The 16,015-nt window shown below is 39.4% G+C and overlaps 1 protein-coding gene across 3 annotated transcripts in view; it reads left to right on the plus strand.

The window, feature by feature from the left end:
• Nucleotides 1–16,015, plus strand: part of EPG5 (ectopic P-granules autophagy protein 5 homolog) — a 140,679-nt gene that overhangs the window by 104,956 nt on the left and 19,708 nt on the right. For 2 of the 3 annotated variants that reach the window (XM_023207621.2, XM_023207619.1), the window contains exons 35-39: nt 3,541–3,647; nt 8,111–8,286; nt 11,090–11,275; nt 11,831–12,040; nt 13,073–13,217. In XM_023207621.2, coding sequence (XP_023063389.1) covers nt 3,541–3,647; nt 8,111–8,286; nt 11,090–11,275; nt 11,831–12,040; nt 13,073–13,217 — 824 coding nt within the window. The remainder of the gene's footprint in view (nt 1–3,540; nt 3,648–8,110; nt 8,287–11,089; nt 11,276–11,830; nt 12,041–13,072; nt 13,218–16,015) is intronic. The other variant, XM_023207620.1, reaches the window with a different exon arrangement.

The raw sequence follows: 16,015 nt of genomic DNA on the forward strand, positions 1-16,015 counted from the left end.
ATAATACCACACATCTACAGCCATCTGATCTTTGACAAACCTGAGAGAAACGAGAAATGGGGAAAGGATTCCCTATTTAATAAATGGTGCTGGGAAAATTGGCTAGCCACAAGTAGAAAGCTGAAACTGGATCCTTTCCTTACTCCTTATACGAAAATTAATTCAAGGTGGATTAGAGACTTAAATGTTAGACCTAATACCATAAAAACCCTAGAAGAAAACCTAGGTAGTACCATTCAGGACATAGGCATGGGCAAGGACTTCATGTCTAAAACACCAAAAGCAATGGCAACAAAAGCCAAAATTGACAAATGGGATCTAATTAAACTAAAGAGCTTCTGCACAGCAAAAGAAACTACCATCAGAGTGAACAGGCAACCTACAGAATGGGAGAAAATTTTTGCAATCTACTCATCTGACAAAGGGCTAATATCCAGAATCTACAAAGAACTCAACAAATATACAAGAAAAAAAACAAACAACCCCATCAAAAAGTGGGCAAAGGATATGAACAGACAGTTCTCAAAGGAAGACATTCATACAGCCAACAGACACATGCAGAAATGCTCATCATCACTCGCCATCAGAGAAGTGCAAATCAAAACCACAATGAGATACCATCTCACACCAGTTAGAACGGCAATCATTAAAAAATCAGGAAACAACAGATGTTGGAGAGGATGTGGAGAAATAGGAACACTTTTACACTGTTGGTGGGATTGTAAACTAGTTCAACCATTGTGGAAAACAGTATGGCGATTCCTCAAGCATCTAGAACTAGATGTACCATATGACCCAGCCATCCCATTACTGGGGATATACCCAAAGGATTAGAAATCATGCTGCTATAAAGACACATGCGCACGTATGTTTATTGTGGCACTATTCACAATAGCAAAGACTTGGAGTCAACCCAAATGTCCATCAGTGACAGACTGGATTAAGCAAATGTGGCACATATACACCATGGAATACTATGCAGCCATAAAAAAGGATGAGTTCGTGTCCTTTGTAGGGACATGGATGCAGCTGGAAACCATCATTCTCAGCAAACTATCACAAGAACAGAAAACCAAACACTGCATGTTCTCACTCATAGGTGGGAACTGAACAATGAGATCACTTGGACTCGGGAAGGGGGACATCACACACCAGGGACTGTTATGGGGAGGGGGAAAGGGGGAGGGATTGCATTGGGAGTTATACCTGATGTAAATGACGAGTTGATGGATGCTGACGAGTTGATGGGTGCATCACACCAACATGGCACAAGTATACATATGTAACAAACCTGCACATTATGCACATGTACCGTAGAACTTAAAGTATAATAATAATTAAAAAAAAATAAAATAAAAAATGAAACAACATCTCAAATCTGGAAACATCTCACTCAAGTCTTCTGCCACCACTAACCTGGTATCTCTCATATAGATGAGAACAATAATCTCCTGATTGCTATTCCTGCTCCCTTATCCTATACTACTCAGGAAAGAGCAGAGAAAGTGATCTTCATAATACACATAGCAGATAGTTTTACATGCTTTTTATATCCCTTCCAGTGCTTCCTGAAGTTCATGTGTTCTAGACGCTGATTATCTCTAAATCTTCATATCCTACTACTCTCCCATTTGCCTTATCTCTTCAAACTATACCTTGCAGTTTTCTTAAACAATCTACATTATTTTTCTTTAGTGGGCATTCACAGCTAATATTTCCTCCAGTTTGAATATTGCACCCATCAATTTTTACAAAACTCTTGACTCACTCACCCATAGCCACTCTGCATCACATATCTTAACATTTTTTTCTCTATGGCACTTTCATTTCTTCTAAAATTACAATGTTTTCTATTGCTCATGAGTTCAATCTCTTTCATTGTAAGATACATGACTCCACCAAGAGCAATGTTAATTTTCAGCAATATCAGTAGACTCACACTTATACATAAAAGGAACCTCAAAAGTGGTATTAAAATAATTGACTGAAAAAATATATTGAAGTGGTTATTTTCCAAAGTGTCCCCATAAAAAAAAAAAAAGAAAAGAAATTACGACAGTGGTAAATATCACATCATAGAAGGTATTTTCAAAAACTTGAACTTGATTCTGAGACTCAGAGAACATGAATGTCATACTCAAGTCTCATAGCTGGTTGGTTAGTGCCGAAGCTGGGACTAGAGCTCAGGTCTTAGACTTCTTTTTCTAGACTCTTTGCATTAACCCATGTTGCTTTACGAGCCACTTAAGGAAAGTGTAAAAGGTTCTGAATGTTTGCTTTTGCTAGAGGGCTATCTGAATAATCTGCAAGCTTCAAGATTTTATAGTGACTGTATATATATAGACTGCTTACCATAATGTTGGCTGCTTGTTTCTTTCCAGTAAGAATTAATGGAACTTATTTGGACGTTGAGTTTTCTAGACCAGATTCAGAAAATAATTTTTTTTTTTTTTTTTTAAAGACGGAGTCTCACTCTGATGCTCAGGCTGGAGTGCAGTGACGTGATCTCGCCTCAGTGCAACCTCTGCTTCCCAGGTTCAAGCAATTCTCCTGCGTCAGCCCCCTGAGTAGCTGGGATTACAAATGTGCGCTACCATGCCCAGCTAATTTTTTTTTTTTTTTTTGTATTTTTAGTAGAGACAGTGTTTTGCCATGTTGGCCAGGATGGTCTTGAACTCCTGACCTTAAGCAATCTGCCCACTTCTGCCTCCCAAAGTGCTGGGATTATAGGCAGGAGCTACTGTGCCCGGCCAATTAAAATTTTCATATGAAGAATTTCTTTGGGCCAGGCGTGGTGGCTCACGCCTGTAATTTCGGTACTTTGGGAGGCCAAGGCAGGTGTATCACTTGAGGTCAGAAGTTTGAGACAAGTGTGGCCAACGTGGTAAAACCCTATCTCTACTAAAAATACAAAAATTAGCTGGGCATGGTGGTCGGCGCCTGCAACCCCAGTTACTCGGGAGGCTGATGCAGAAGAGTTGATTTAACACCGGAGGTGAAGGTTGCCGTGACATGAGATTGCACCACTGCACTCCAGCCTGGGTGGCAGAGAAACTCTCTTTATCAAAAAAAAAAAAAAAAAAAAAAAAAAATTTCTTTGGTCATTTTCTATTTGTTAATTTTTGGCTGTCTCTTTGTTAAGTGAATTTGATTTTTTTTTTTTTTTTTAATGCTTTGAGTAGGGAAAACTGTTGAAGCTGCCTTAGGGTGTTTTTCTATGGTATTTGAAATGTAACCAAGATATCAAAGGGTCTAAATTCGATGTAAAAAGATGTTAATTTAAGGGTTATTTGTATAGCACATTTTAGAAATATAATTGCATTGGAATAAAGGGGTAGGAAGGAGAGGAAAGAAAATTATATGGCTGGTGTTACAAGCTACAGTTTGCCTGCAGGTATTTACAGCCTTTGAAGTATTCTAAATGTGTGCCACGCCTACGTAATGGACAGGCTTCCAGGACTTAGGCCAGCCCCTGACACTGACACTTACAATAATTTAATCATGGTTGCATTCCTAAGTGTGTGTTTCTTTTCTTTAAAGCAGCCAACAGCGCCATTACCCCTGGCTAGAGAGTGATACTGTGGTGGCCTCAAGCATTGTGCAGCTGTTCACTGACTGTATTGACTCACTGCATGAGAGTTTTAAAGGTAGGAAGATGTCAGGCTGTCTCTGCTTAGTTTTCATTTTTCCCTAAGTCATTCAGTCAGTCTTTTCTTTCTGCTTTTCTCTACTGAATTTTTATTTAATAGGCAGTTATCTGTGATGAAGAAAGGTCACTGATACAATTATTTCGTATTAAGTGTGTAACTACTTCTTCTTTTTTTTTTTTTTCCTTTTGGAGATGGAGTCTCGCTCTGTCGCCCAGGCTGGAGTGCAGTGGCGTGATCTGGGCTCACTGCAGCCTCTGCCTCCCAGATTCAAGCAATTCTCCTGCCTCAGCCTCCCGAGTAGCTGGGACTACAGGTGCATGCCACCACACCTGGCTAATTTTTTTGTATTTTTAGTAGAGACGGGGTTTCACCATGTTGCCCAGACTGGTCTCGAACTCCTGAGCTCAGGCTGTCTGCCCGCTTCTGCCTCCCAAAGTGCTAGGATTATAGGTGTGAGCTACCATGCCTGGCCTTTAAGTGTGTAACTGCTTACCTTTTTTTGTTAGGTTGCTCTGAGTTTCTCAGTTATGGTAAATTTGCAGTCTTTCTCTCTTCCAGTATTGCCTATCCTGCATGTTGAGTTTCTTCTTGTCCTCCCTAACTCTTAACCTCTTTTTCATATTTTCTGTCTTTTTTTTTTTGCTTTATTCTGGGTAATTTCTAGAGGTCTTCCTTCCAGTTCTTTAGTCTCTCTCCAGCTATGTTTCATCTGCTTAAAATATACCAATTGAATTTTTCATTTCAGTGATTATTTTTTCCATTTCTAGATCTATTTGTTTGTTTTTCGAATCTACCCTGATCCTTTTTGGTAGTATCTTTTCTTTCATTAAAAATTCTATTTTTTATTTCCTTAAAATGTTTAAACAGGCTTACTTTATGATGTATATACAATAATTCTATTATCTGAAATTCCTGTTGGGGGTTGCCTTATGCTGCTGTTTAATTTTCCTTTGGATTCTTTCCCCATTCTGGACATTCCACACCAGGGTGATACATTTGTTATAATTGATGAACCTACATTAAGGCATCATTATCAACTAAAGTCCATGGTTTACATTAGCATTTTCTCTTGGTGAACACATTCAGTGGATTTTGACAAATGACAAATAACATGTACCCACCATTGTAGTATCATACAGAGCAGTTTCACTGCCCTAAAAATTCTCTGTGCTCTACCTGTTCATCTCTTCCCTCCCCTCAACCCCTGATCCTTTTACTATCTCCATAGTGTTACCTTCTCTACAATATCCTATGGTTGGAATCATAGCATTTCAGATGAACTTCTTTCACTTAGTAATAGGCATTGAAGTCTCTTTGTGCCTTTTCATGGCTGGATAGCTCATTTCATTTTGTCTGGCTGTACCTTATTTGTATTTCTGATTTATCTTTTACGTATCTGATCTTGTCTTGAAGAGGTGTAAACTCTTCATAGAATAACAAATGTTATTCATTGCTTATTTTTGCCCCCTACAAAACTGGGATTATGCCATATTCTCAGTGTGTGTTTGATAAATAGTGGTTCAGTGAGTAACACATGAAATCCTAGTAGTACTCTTTTTTTTTTTTTTTTTTGGAAAGGCAGACTTCTAGCTGCTTTTTACCATTCAGAATATATTGATAACTGAGAAAAATATTTGAGCACCAAATGATAGTCATAAAGGCTATGTATTTAATTTTTTTTTTTTTCTTTTGAGACAGAGTCTTGCTCTGTTGCCCAGACTGGAGTGCAGTGGCAGGATCCTGGCTCACTGCAACCTCCGCCTCCTGGGTTCAGGCGATTCTCCTGCCTCAGCCTCCCAAGTAGCTGGGACTACAGGTGCCCGCCACCACGCCCAGCTAATTTTTGTATTTTTAGCAGAAACGGGGTTTCACCATATTGGTCAGGCTGGTTTTGAACTCCTGACCTTGTGATCCGCCTACCTTGGCCTCCCAGAGTGCTGGGATTACAGGTGTGAACCACCATACCCGGCCGTATTTAATTTCTTAGTATAGAGGAAAACACCCCAAGGCTGTCTTGCCTGTGTATATAAATAAAATGAGAAAGTGGCATAGGGACAGGAGGGTACACAAACTTGAATCAAGACTTGGTAGCTGGGTTCAAAGAAAGGAAACAAGAGAGCTTTGCAAGGTAGGATGAAGAAGTATTGTAGCTTTTTAGTGATATTATCTGATCCACTAGCTCCTTCTATGGATGAGGAAAGTGGGAACCTGAAAATGGAAAGAATTTATCTGACGTCATAGAATTTGTGTCTTGGCTGGAACTATCAGCTCAGTCTTATCCTAAGACATCCTACTGGATATCTTCTACATACTTACCCAACTTTATCTAAACAAAACTGTCTTTTATCCATATTTAAATGAATGCTATCGTTAACCTCTATCTTAAAGATTGTTAAAAATATGCATTTCTGTTTCATGCTGGGTTGTGGAATTGAGAGCACAAGCATATTAGAAATGAGAGTTGTCTAGTACAATGTGTTGATGCTCATTGGCTTTTTTTTTTTGAGAAGGAATCTCACTCTGTCACCCAGATTGGAGTGCAGTGGTGCGATCTTGGCTCACTGCAACCTCCGCCTCCCTGGTTCAAGCAATTCTCCCACCTAAGCCTCCTGAGTAGGTGGGATTACAGGCGCCTGCAACCACATCTGACTAATTTTTGTGTTTTTGGTAGAGACAGAGTTTCACCATGTTGGCCAGGTTAGTCTCGAACTCCTGACCTCAAGTGATCTGCCTGCCTCGGCCTCCCAAAGTGCTGAAACTGCAAGTGTGAGCCACTGCACGCAGCCTCGTTGGCCATTTCTTAAAAGATTTGTGTTGAGAAACACCGTCAGGTTTTTGTTTTTGCTGTGTGTGGCTTGCTCTTCTTTGACTGCTTTCCATTTGTGTGGAACCGGAAAGTCTGAAACTACTTGTTTTAGACTAAATGTCCGTTATATAGTCATTAGCCCTTGAAGACATTAATGGAATTGATACTTGTGAGGTTAATATTGAGTAACAATCCAGGTCTCAGAAAAGCGTGAGATTTATTTTAGAATGACTTACATGAATGACAGTTAATAGGCTAGTTTCATTGCACCAAGGGTTAATTAAGTGTTAGTCGTTTGGAAGATTTCCACTGTTTCTTAAATTAAAAAATTATTATTAATGTTATCTTTGATTAACAAATCATAATTATATACATTGATGGGGTACAGTGTGATTTACAGTGTGGCGTGATTAAATCAAGCTAATTAAGGTATCCATCACCTTGCTTACCTATCATTGTTTATGATGAGACATTTGAAGTTTGTTCTCTTCTTATTTTGAAATATGTAATGCATTGTTGTGGATGATAGTCACCCTGCTGTACAATAGATCCTGAAACCTATTCCTCCTGCCCTCTGAAACTTTGTGCTCTTTTGATCAGCAACTCCTCATTCCCTCCCTTTCCCCCGATACCCCGCAGCTTCTGGTAACCGTCATTCTATTCTCTACTTCAGTGAGTTCCACTTATTAGATTCCACATATGAGTAAGATCATGTGGCATTTGTCTTTCTGTGCCTGGTTTTCTTCACTTAGCATGATGTCTTCCAGATTCATTCATGTTGTTGCAAATGACAGGATTTCCTCCTTTTCTAAGGCAGACTGGTATTCCATTGTGTGTATACACAACATTTAGAAAAATCCATTCATCTTTTGAAGGATGCTTAGGTTGTTTCCATATCTTGGCTATTGTGAATAATGCTGCAGTGAAAGTGGGAGTGCAGTTATCCCTTCAACCTATCGATTTCCTTTCTTTTGGATGTATACCCAGAAGTGAGATTACTGGATCATATGGTATTCTATTTTTAGGTTTTTGAGGAACCTCCGTGCCTTTTTCCATAATGGTTGTACTAATTTACACTCCCACCAACTGTGTTTAAGAGTTTATTTCTCTCCAGATCCTCTCTAACACTTGTTATCGTTCATCTTTTTGATAACAGCTATCCTAACAGCTGTGCACTGATACCTTGTTGTGGTTTTAGTTTGCATTTCCCTAATGATCAGTGACGCTGAGCATTTCTTCATACACCTATTGGCCATTTGTATGTCTTCTTTTAAAAAATGGAGCATTTCTTTTTGGGGAATATTGGATTTCTCCTGAGTGCCAAATGAATGAAGCGCTAAACGTGTAAAGCTGAATACATACTGAGGGCAGCAGGCTGTAGGAGCGTATTTCGATTAAAAAGCCATATATTTAGAAATTTTAAAGAAAAGCTGAAAATGAGCGTCTGCTCACTCCAGTTACCCAAGTGGGGAAATGAAGTGCCATTCTTTATTACTAATCTGCCAGTAGTCCCCTTAAGCACTCTTCCCACATGAAAATCTGAAATTGGGTCAATAACGAGAACCTTCGGTTTTAGATTTTTAGTTCAAATTTGCATTTTTTTTTGAAAAGGTAAACCAAAGGTCTTCAGCTCTATTTTCTTTTTAAATTCTAGATAAGCTGTTGCCAGGTGATGAAGGAGCCCTTTGGTTGCACCTGATGCATTATTGCGAAGCATGTACAGCACCCAAAATGCCAGAGTTCATTCTGTACACTTTCCATAGCGCGTACCGGAAACTGCCCTGGAAGGACCTGCACCCTGACCAGATGCTCATGGAGGCCTTCTTCAAAGTAAGCCCTTCACTCCCTGGGTTGCAGCCTAGAGAGATCTGGTTTCCAGGGAGCAGCCTGGTCACTGTGGTTGTTAGGCATAGTGGCAGTGTGTGCCAGCGTGGACCGTGAATACATGCCTCGGTGGTGCTTGTGGAAAACAGTGTCCCATGGAAGTAATTTCATTGTGTTAAAACATCTACAGGACCATTTTTAAAACCCAGAGAAAGATTTTATCTATAATATGTCAGTCATCCCCTAGGCTTTGTCATGTGTGAGTACATAGTTTAATACCTCCATTACGCTTAATCTTGGTTGTTGTTGATGTGTTTGTGTCATTACAGTTTGTGTCATCAACTGCATATTGTTAAATGTTCTATTAAAGCAAAATGTAAATTGGTACTGAAGCTATTAGTTTCTTTTAGCAGTCATGCAAGTGAATGATTTGATTATATGAGATAAAATGCATTGTGACAACCGATGAATGCATCATAATTATGTATAGACCTGAAATGACCTGAAAAAAGAGAGTATGTGCAAGTCTTTGCAGTAGAAACAATGGTTACAAAAACCAGAAAACAAACAGTGTAGTGTAACTTACATACCAGTCAGGCATTTGGAGCTGTTATTGCTTTTCGTTTTTTTTTTTTTTTAATTACACTCTTGTCTTAGGTTTTTATGGTAGTTTCAGTTCCATTTGTTCATAGTCTCATCAGTTAGTGTTTACTCTTACTATCACATTTATTACTAAGACACCTTAAGTGCTTTGATACAGATGTACAATTATTTATGACAGTTAGCAAAATGTACTTAACTTTTTTAGTGCCCTTAATGAAAGCGCATCTGTGCTATCTTGTCAGCCAGTCCTCAGTAGCTGAAATGCAAGAAAAGCTGAGGGCAGTTGTTCCAGAGAAATTCAAGACTTAAGAATGATTTTATAGCTAGATTTAGTATATGAGACAGGCATTAAGTAAATATTTATCACCATTATGACCATACTAGAGAAAGGTGGTTTAAAGAACTGTAAGATGGAGTTTTAACTAAGTAAAAGGATGACCTTAACTATAAGACAGATTAAATAGTAGCACAGCCTGTTAAGGGATGCTGTAGACTGTCTCTAGGAGTTTTATTCTAATGGCAGATGACCCTGACCACCCCGGAAGCTGGGGATGTTTTAATTCTTTGTGTCTTCTTGGCCTAATAAACTCTATTGTTTTTGGTGGGGTTTAGGGTGAGAATAGAGAACTGATTATAATGGACAATGAAGAATCATTTTCTAAAAGGAAGAGAATTAGTAGTTAGCATAATATAATAACAGTAATGAGAAGAAATGAATCATCACCAAATTCAATTGATCATGATTTTATAGACTAGAGTTTTTAATCTTCATGTTAAAAGGAAAAATTCATGAGTAGCTATGTTTTATTTTAAACAAATTAGAAGTATTGAAATAGCTTGTAAAGAGATCTTTGAGGTTTCTTATATACTTTATAGTACATCTGTTCCTCATTCTCTTATTTTTATTTTTTTATTTTTTGAGATGGAATCTCGCTGTGTCACCCAGGCTGGAGTGCAGTGGCGCGATCTTGGCTCACTGCAAGCTCCACCTTCCGGGTTCACACCATTCTTCTGCCTCAGCCTCCCAAGTAGCTGGGACTACAGGCACCCGCCACCAGGCCCAGCTAATTTTTTGTGTTTTTAGTAGAGATGGGGTTTCACCATGTTAGCCAGGATGCTCTCGATTTCCTGACCTTGTGATCCGCCCGCCTTAGCCTCCCAAAGTGCTGGGATTACAGGCGTGAGCCACTGCACCCAGCCTCTCTAATATATTTTAAATAGAATTTAAATATGCAGTCATCAAAAATTGTAAAGACTAATAATGGGGAGACATTGTTATAATACAACATTACATTATAAAGGGAATATAGGCTGGGTTTGGTGGCTCACACCTGTAATCCCAGCACTTTGGGAGGCCAAGGTGGGCAGATCACCTGAGGCTGGGGGTTCAAGACCAGCCTGACCAACATGGAGAAACCCGGTCTCTACTAAAAATAAAATAATAAATAAGCAATAAAATAATAAAATAAAAAATTAGCTGGGCATGGGAGTGGGCGCCCAGCTACTCGGGAGGCTGAGGCAGGAGAATTGCTTGAACCCGGGAGGCAGAGGTTGCGGTGAGCCGAGATTGTGCTGTTGTACTCCAGTCTGGGCAACAAGAGTGAAACTCCATCTCAAAAAAAAAAAGGCAATATAAATAATACACACTAGTGTAGCAGATCTCAAAGGAATGTGGTCCCTGGGACAGAAGCATCAGAATTACCTGGGAACTTACCCATTCCAGCTCCCAACCCATACATGCAAAATTAAAAGCTCTAGGGGTAGGCTCAGCAATCTGTTTTAATACACTTTCCATTTAGTTCTGATGCGCACTTAAGTTTGGGAACTACTCACTAGTAAATCTCAACTTTGCCCTGTCCTGGCACACCTGAGGATTCTGATACACTCCCTGCAGCTCCAGTGACTTACTGTGGTGGCAGCGATTCTCCACCCAGGTTGGGGTTAGGAAAGGTCCTTCCTCACTTGTTAAGAATGATTGGAATAAATGCTGAAATCTGAACAGACAAACTAAAATATACACACATACATTGTGGAAGGAGAGAGATTACAAATATTAAGTCTAAATCTCTAGGAGGTGGGATTGTAAGTGATATAATCTGGGGAAAAAGTATTTTTTAAAAATACAATTATGAAATAATTTACATACATTTTCCAGATACATAGATAGCACAAGGCAACACATTGATTTTAATTCATTTCCTTCTAGGTGGAACGAGGAAGCCCCAAGAGCTGTTTCTTATTTTTGGGGTCTGTACTATGTGAAGTCAATTGGGTTAGTGTGCTCTCTGATGCCTGGAATCCCAGTCCCCACCCAGAAACCCGCAGCATGATTGTCTGCCTCCTTTTCATGATGATTTTATTGGCAAAGGAAGTTCAACTGGTAGACCAAACAGTAAGTTGGGGAAGCTTATGGCAAAAATTTGGCAAGGCTGCTTAGATCTTTGCTTTCTACTAGGTCATAGTGTTTCATTTGTTTTTCCAGTGCCCCTATCAGTGTGAACAGATGCTTGGCATATGAGATGTACCTTTAACCAGATGCCTGATTTTCTTGGATAGCTCATTATCTGATTCTAAATTACGCAAAGAACCACACTGAGTTAGAATATATTAATCAGCTTTATTTTGCATCTCATTAATATCTAGTTCAATCTCTTGTATGCTTCTTGAAGTCAATTTTGGCATGTCCCACCAGAACAGAGAGTTCATTTGCAAGAAAAGAACCTGGGTTCCAGATACTCAATACATCTTAATATGAATGTGTTTTTGCCAAGACTTTGGTTATTGCTTTCACTAGTACCCCTAACTCGAGTACATACTTACTTGATATTGTAACTGTTCTGTGCTTACCATAGGCCATCTTAGTGGTTATTCGACAGACTAGTTAGCAACACATATTTCTGGAAAAATTGGGGCTCTGGAACTAAAGAAATATGTGTTTTATTTTTAGGATTCACCTTTACTTAGTCTTCTTGGACAGACAAGCTCACTTTCATGGCATCTCGTGGATATTGTGTCGTACCAGAGTGTGCTAGGTTATTTCAGCAGCCATTACCCACCGTCCATCATCCTGGCAAAAGAATCTTATGCTGAATTAATCATGAAGCTCCTAAAAGTGTCTGCGGGCCTTTCTATTCCTACTGACAGCCAGAAGCATCTTGTAAGTTGAGAGGTAGTTTAAAAGGCAGGGACTGTTCTTGGAGATTGGTAGTAGCATAAGTGCTGCAAAGGACAGTCTTGAACCTAGGAAGTGCTCAGCAGAGGAAGTTGGAGGATGTGTATTATCATATACTCATCTTTTGGCCTTGTAGATCTTTTGGGTTGAGTTCTCCTTTTGGGAGAGCCTTTACTTACTAGCTATGTCACATGTTGACAAAAGGTCAAAAGGATTGAGGGCTGCCAGCAAGTTGCTGGTTTCATGATCTGAATGTCATTGGCAGCAGAATGGGAGGGAGGAAGGGTAGTAATATGAGCTTGAGGTCTGACAGGGCAAGTCCTTCAGTTTTCTCATCTGATTAGAAATAGTGCCTTGCAAAGGCTTGGCGCGGTGGCTCACACCTGTAATCCCAGCACTTCAGGAGGCCAAGGCAGGCGGATCACCTGAGGTCAGGAGTTCAAGACCAGCCTGGTCAACATGGTGAAACCCTGTCTCTACTAAAAATACAGAAGTTTGCCGGGTGTGGTGGCATGCGCCTGTAGTCCCAGCTACTTGGGAGACTGAGGTAGGAGAATCACTTGAACCCAGGAGGCGGAGGTTGCAGTGAGTGGAGATCCCACCACTGCACTCCAGCCTGGGCAACAGAGTGAGACTCTGTCTCAAAAAAAAAAAAAGTACCTTGCCTCAAAGTGGTGTTGTGAGGATTGAATTAGATAATGAACATAAAAGTTTTTGGAAAAGTGTCTGGCAAGTAGTTAGTGTTTGGTTGTTATTCTTGTAGTAAAAAAGGAAGAGTATTCTGCCCGAATTTGGGAACACATGGGCCCTGGTCAAAGTGTAACCATAGATTTGCCTTTTACTAGACGCAGGGCCCTTGGGCCACGTGGGACTAAGTCTTCATGTGGCTTCCTGTTCTGTCTCCTCTACTCCCTACCCAAGCATTCATTGCAGTGCCATGCTCCCAGGAAATATGCAATTAACATTCCTTGCTTGGATTCATTTGAATGATTTTTTTTTTTTTTTTTTTTTTGTCAGGACGCAGTTCCAAAATGCCAAGCTTTTACTCATCAGATGGTTCAATTCCTCAGCACCCTGGAACAAAATGGAAAAATCACCTTAGCAGTCCTAGAACAGGAAATGTCTAAGCTCTTAGATGATATCATTATCTTTAACCCACCCGGTAAGTGACTAGTCGGAAGTCCTGTATTCATTCAGTCAATGCATTCCTGCTGTGCGTGAGGCACTGTGAGATCAGGAGGGTGTTCAGGACACTGGCACTCCTCTTTCCAGAGAAGCAATGATCAGAGAGGTGTTTGGACACCAGAGACTGAGCAGTGGGGAAGGATTGACACTGGCAGATGCTGGTGGGTGATGGGTGAGACTGACTGTTAAGCTGGACAATGGGATCTAATGATTAGGAGATACCAGAGAACTTTTATTGAGCAGTATTTCTAGGGATTTTGGCTTTTAACTGGGAGGGCACTTCAGAATCACCTGTAGACTTGTCAAGAAACTGTGTATGGAGAACTTCTGCTCCTGGCAGTTTGGTGGACTAGACATACTGACTGCCTCTCCTGCTGAAGACAAACTAGGTGCTGGATGAAATGTTTTCAAGAAACTGGAATTTAAACTTATCAGTGGAGTGGCAAAAAGATAAGGAAACCTCAGAGGCCAGAACCTAAGTGAAAGGAGAAATGCATCAAGGCAGATGGAGTTCTGAGGCTGCTGTCACCCTGAAGAGTTTTGCTGAATATGTTTGGATATCAGGGGGAGGTGGTAAAGCCCAGGGCCTGCCTAAGATGGGAGCCTAAGAGGAAATCCCATGCATAATCCACAGGGTGACATTTTTACTGTAAAGATGATCTAGAAGTAAACCTCCTCTTGTGAAGGGAAGGCAAAGACAGTTATCCGTTTTGGCCTTGCCGTTAGGTTAAATGTTTATGTAGGAAATGTTGTTAGGTTAAATGTTTATGCAGGAAAAGAGATATCTGTTTTGAGAATTGATAAGATGACCCTCATGTGGTTTTGAAGCAAGAATTCAGATTACCTAGATTGTTAAAAACAGCAATAATAACAACAACCTCAGTCTAAGAATTTAGAGCAGTTCTGAGTTGGCAGTGCCACTGCAAAAAGCAACCATAGATCCTGTTTGGAGAAACCCATCTTTAACTCAAGCCTCACAGTTCCAAGAAAGTCACAGTAACAAAAGTCACAAAACACATAAGGAAACAAGACACCATGAGCAAAGTAATAGAAAACAACAGCAGAGTCAGAAATGAAAAGATTGAAGATAGTAGAATAATTAGTACAGTAAGCAAAAAGATATTTTTATTATATGCTGAAATAAGAGAGGATTGAAGATATCAGTAAGAAGCAAGGGATTGTAGAAATATGCAGATTTGAGAGATTTATATATTTTAGAAATGAAAAATATAAATATTATAATAAAGTTAATGGATAAGTTCAACAGTAGATTAAACCCATCTGAAGAGAAAATTGGTAAACTGGAAAATAAAACTGAAGAAAATACTCAGATTGCAGCAGAGAGAAACAGAGAAGGAATGTAAAAGTGAGCTGGGCATGGAGACTGAGGCAGGAGGATTGCTTAAGGCCAGGAATTCGAGGCCACAGTGTGCAATGACTGTGTCTGAATACTGCACTCCAGCCTGGGCAACATAGTGAGAACCCATCTGTAAAACAAACAAAAAGAATGTGAAAGTGAAGTTAAAAGGCATAGAGGATAGGCTGAGAAGGTTTAATATACATCCTATTATCCAAGTAGAATTCCAGAAGGAGAGGAGATACTTAACTGGGGAGAAGCAATATCTGAAGAGATAGTAAGGCTGAAAATTTTCAGGACTGATGAAGACAACAATCCTCAAATTCAGTAAACCCAGCAAATCCCAAGCAGGATATATGGAAAGAAATTCAAACCTGTATACACTATAGTGAACCTGCAGAAGCACCAGTGGCAAAATTAAAAAAACAAAACAAAACCCTTTACGTCCGGGAAGGAAAGGCAGATTACCTACCAAGGAGCAACATTTAGACTGACAGCTGACTTCTCAATATCAATAAAAGAATCTGTAAGACAGTGGGATAACAACTTCAATGTGCTATGAGAAAATGACTCATAACCTAGAATTGTAAACTAAGAAAAGCCCCCCTTTAATGAAGAAGATGAGGTAAAGAACCATACTTTCATTGAGCCCTGAGAGTGTTTGTCCCAGTAGATGTCACTAAAGAAAATACTGAAGCATGCTAGGAAGGAGGTTGAGTTAAAAGTGTTCTAAGGTTCTACTACTGTTGGTGGGTCGTGATTATACCTTGATAAAGTATGAATATTAACAACTTTAAGAAATTAACCAAAAGAATAGAAATTAAAATGTACAATTTCCAAGTCAGTAGAGGGAGATAAAAAGAATGGCCAAAGTATGTTCAGTCCAAAGAAGGCAAGAAAGGAAACATGGAGAAAGTGAGAAAAATAACCAGAATAAGATGATAAAATTCAAATGTGTTGGTAAAGGGACTAATGCTCAAGTTAAAAGACAAAGATTGTTAAGGTAGATTAATAACCAGAAACATCTAGCTTTAAGCTGTTTATAAGAAATACATCAAAAGCATAAGGATATAGAAAGCATTCCATAAGATGATTATATCAGGCAAATATTAAAATAGAAAGCTGGCATAGCTATATTAATATCAGATAAATAGAACTGTAAGGCAGAAAACTTTGTAAAAGCCAGATGTTCATCTCTGTGTATTTCTGCCCTGAAGTTGCATGACATAGAAAAAAAAAAAATCAGTAACTAAATAGAACTAGAGAGAAAAACACTGTGGAAATTAAGAAGCAAACTTTTAAATAACTGATGGCCAAAGGAACAATCATAATAGAAATTTAAAATACTTAGAACTGAATAGTAAAATACAGTGCATCAAAATTTGTGGGATGCGGATTTAGCCTGTTCTGACACTGCT

The sequence above is a fragment of the Piliocolobus tephrosceles genome, chromosome 18, assembly GCF_002776525.5.
Source record: "Piliocolobus tephrosceles isolate RC106 chromosome 18, ASM277652v3, whole genome shotgun sequence".
In the NCBI taxonomy this organism is placed as follows: domain Eukaryota; kingdom Metazoa; phylum Chordata; class Mammalia; order Primates; family Cercopithecidae; genus Piliocolobus; species Piliocolobus tephrosceles.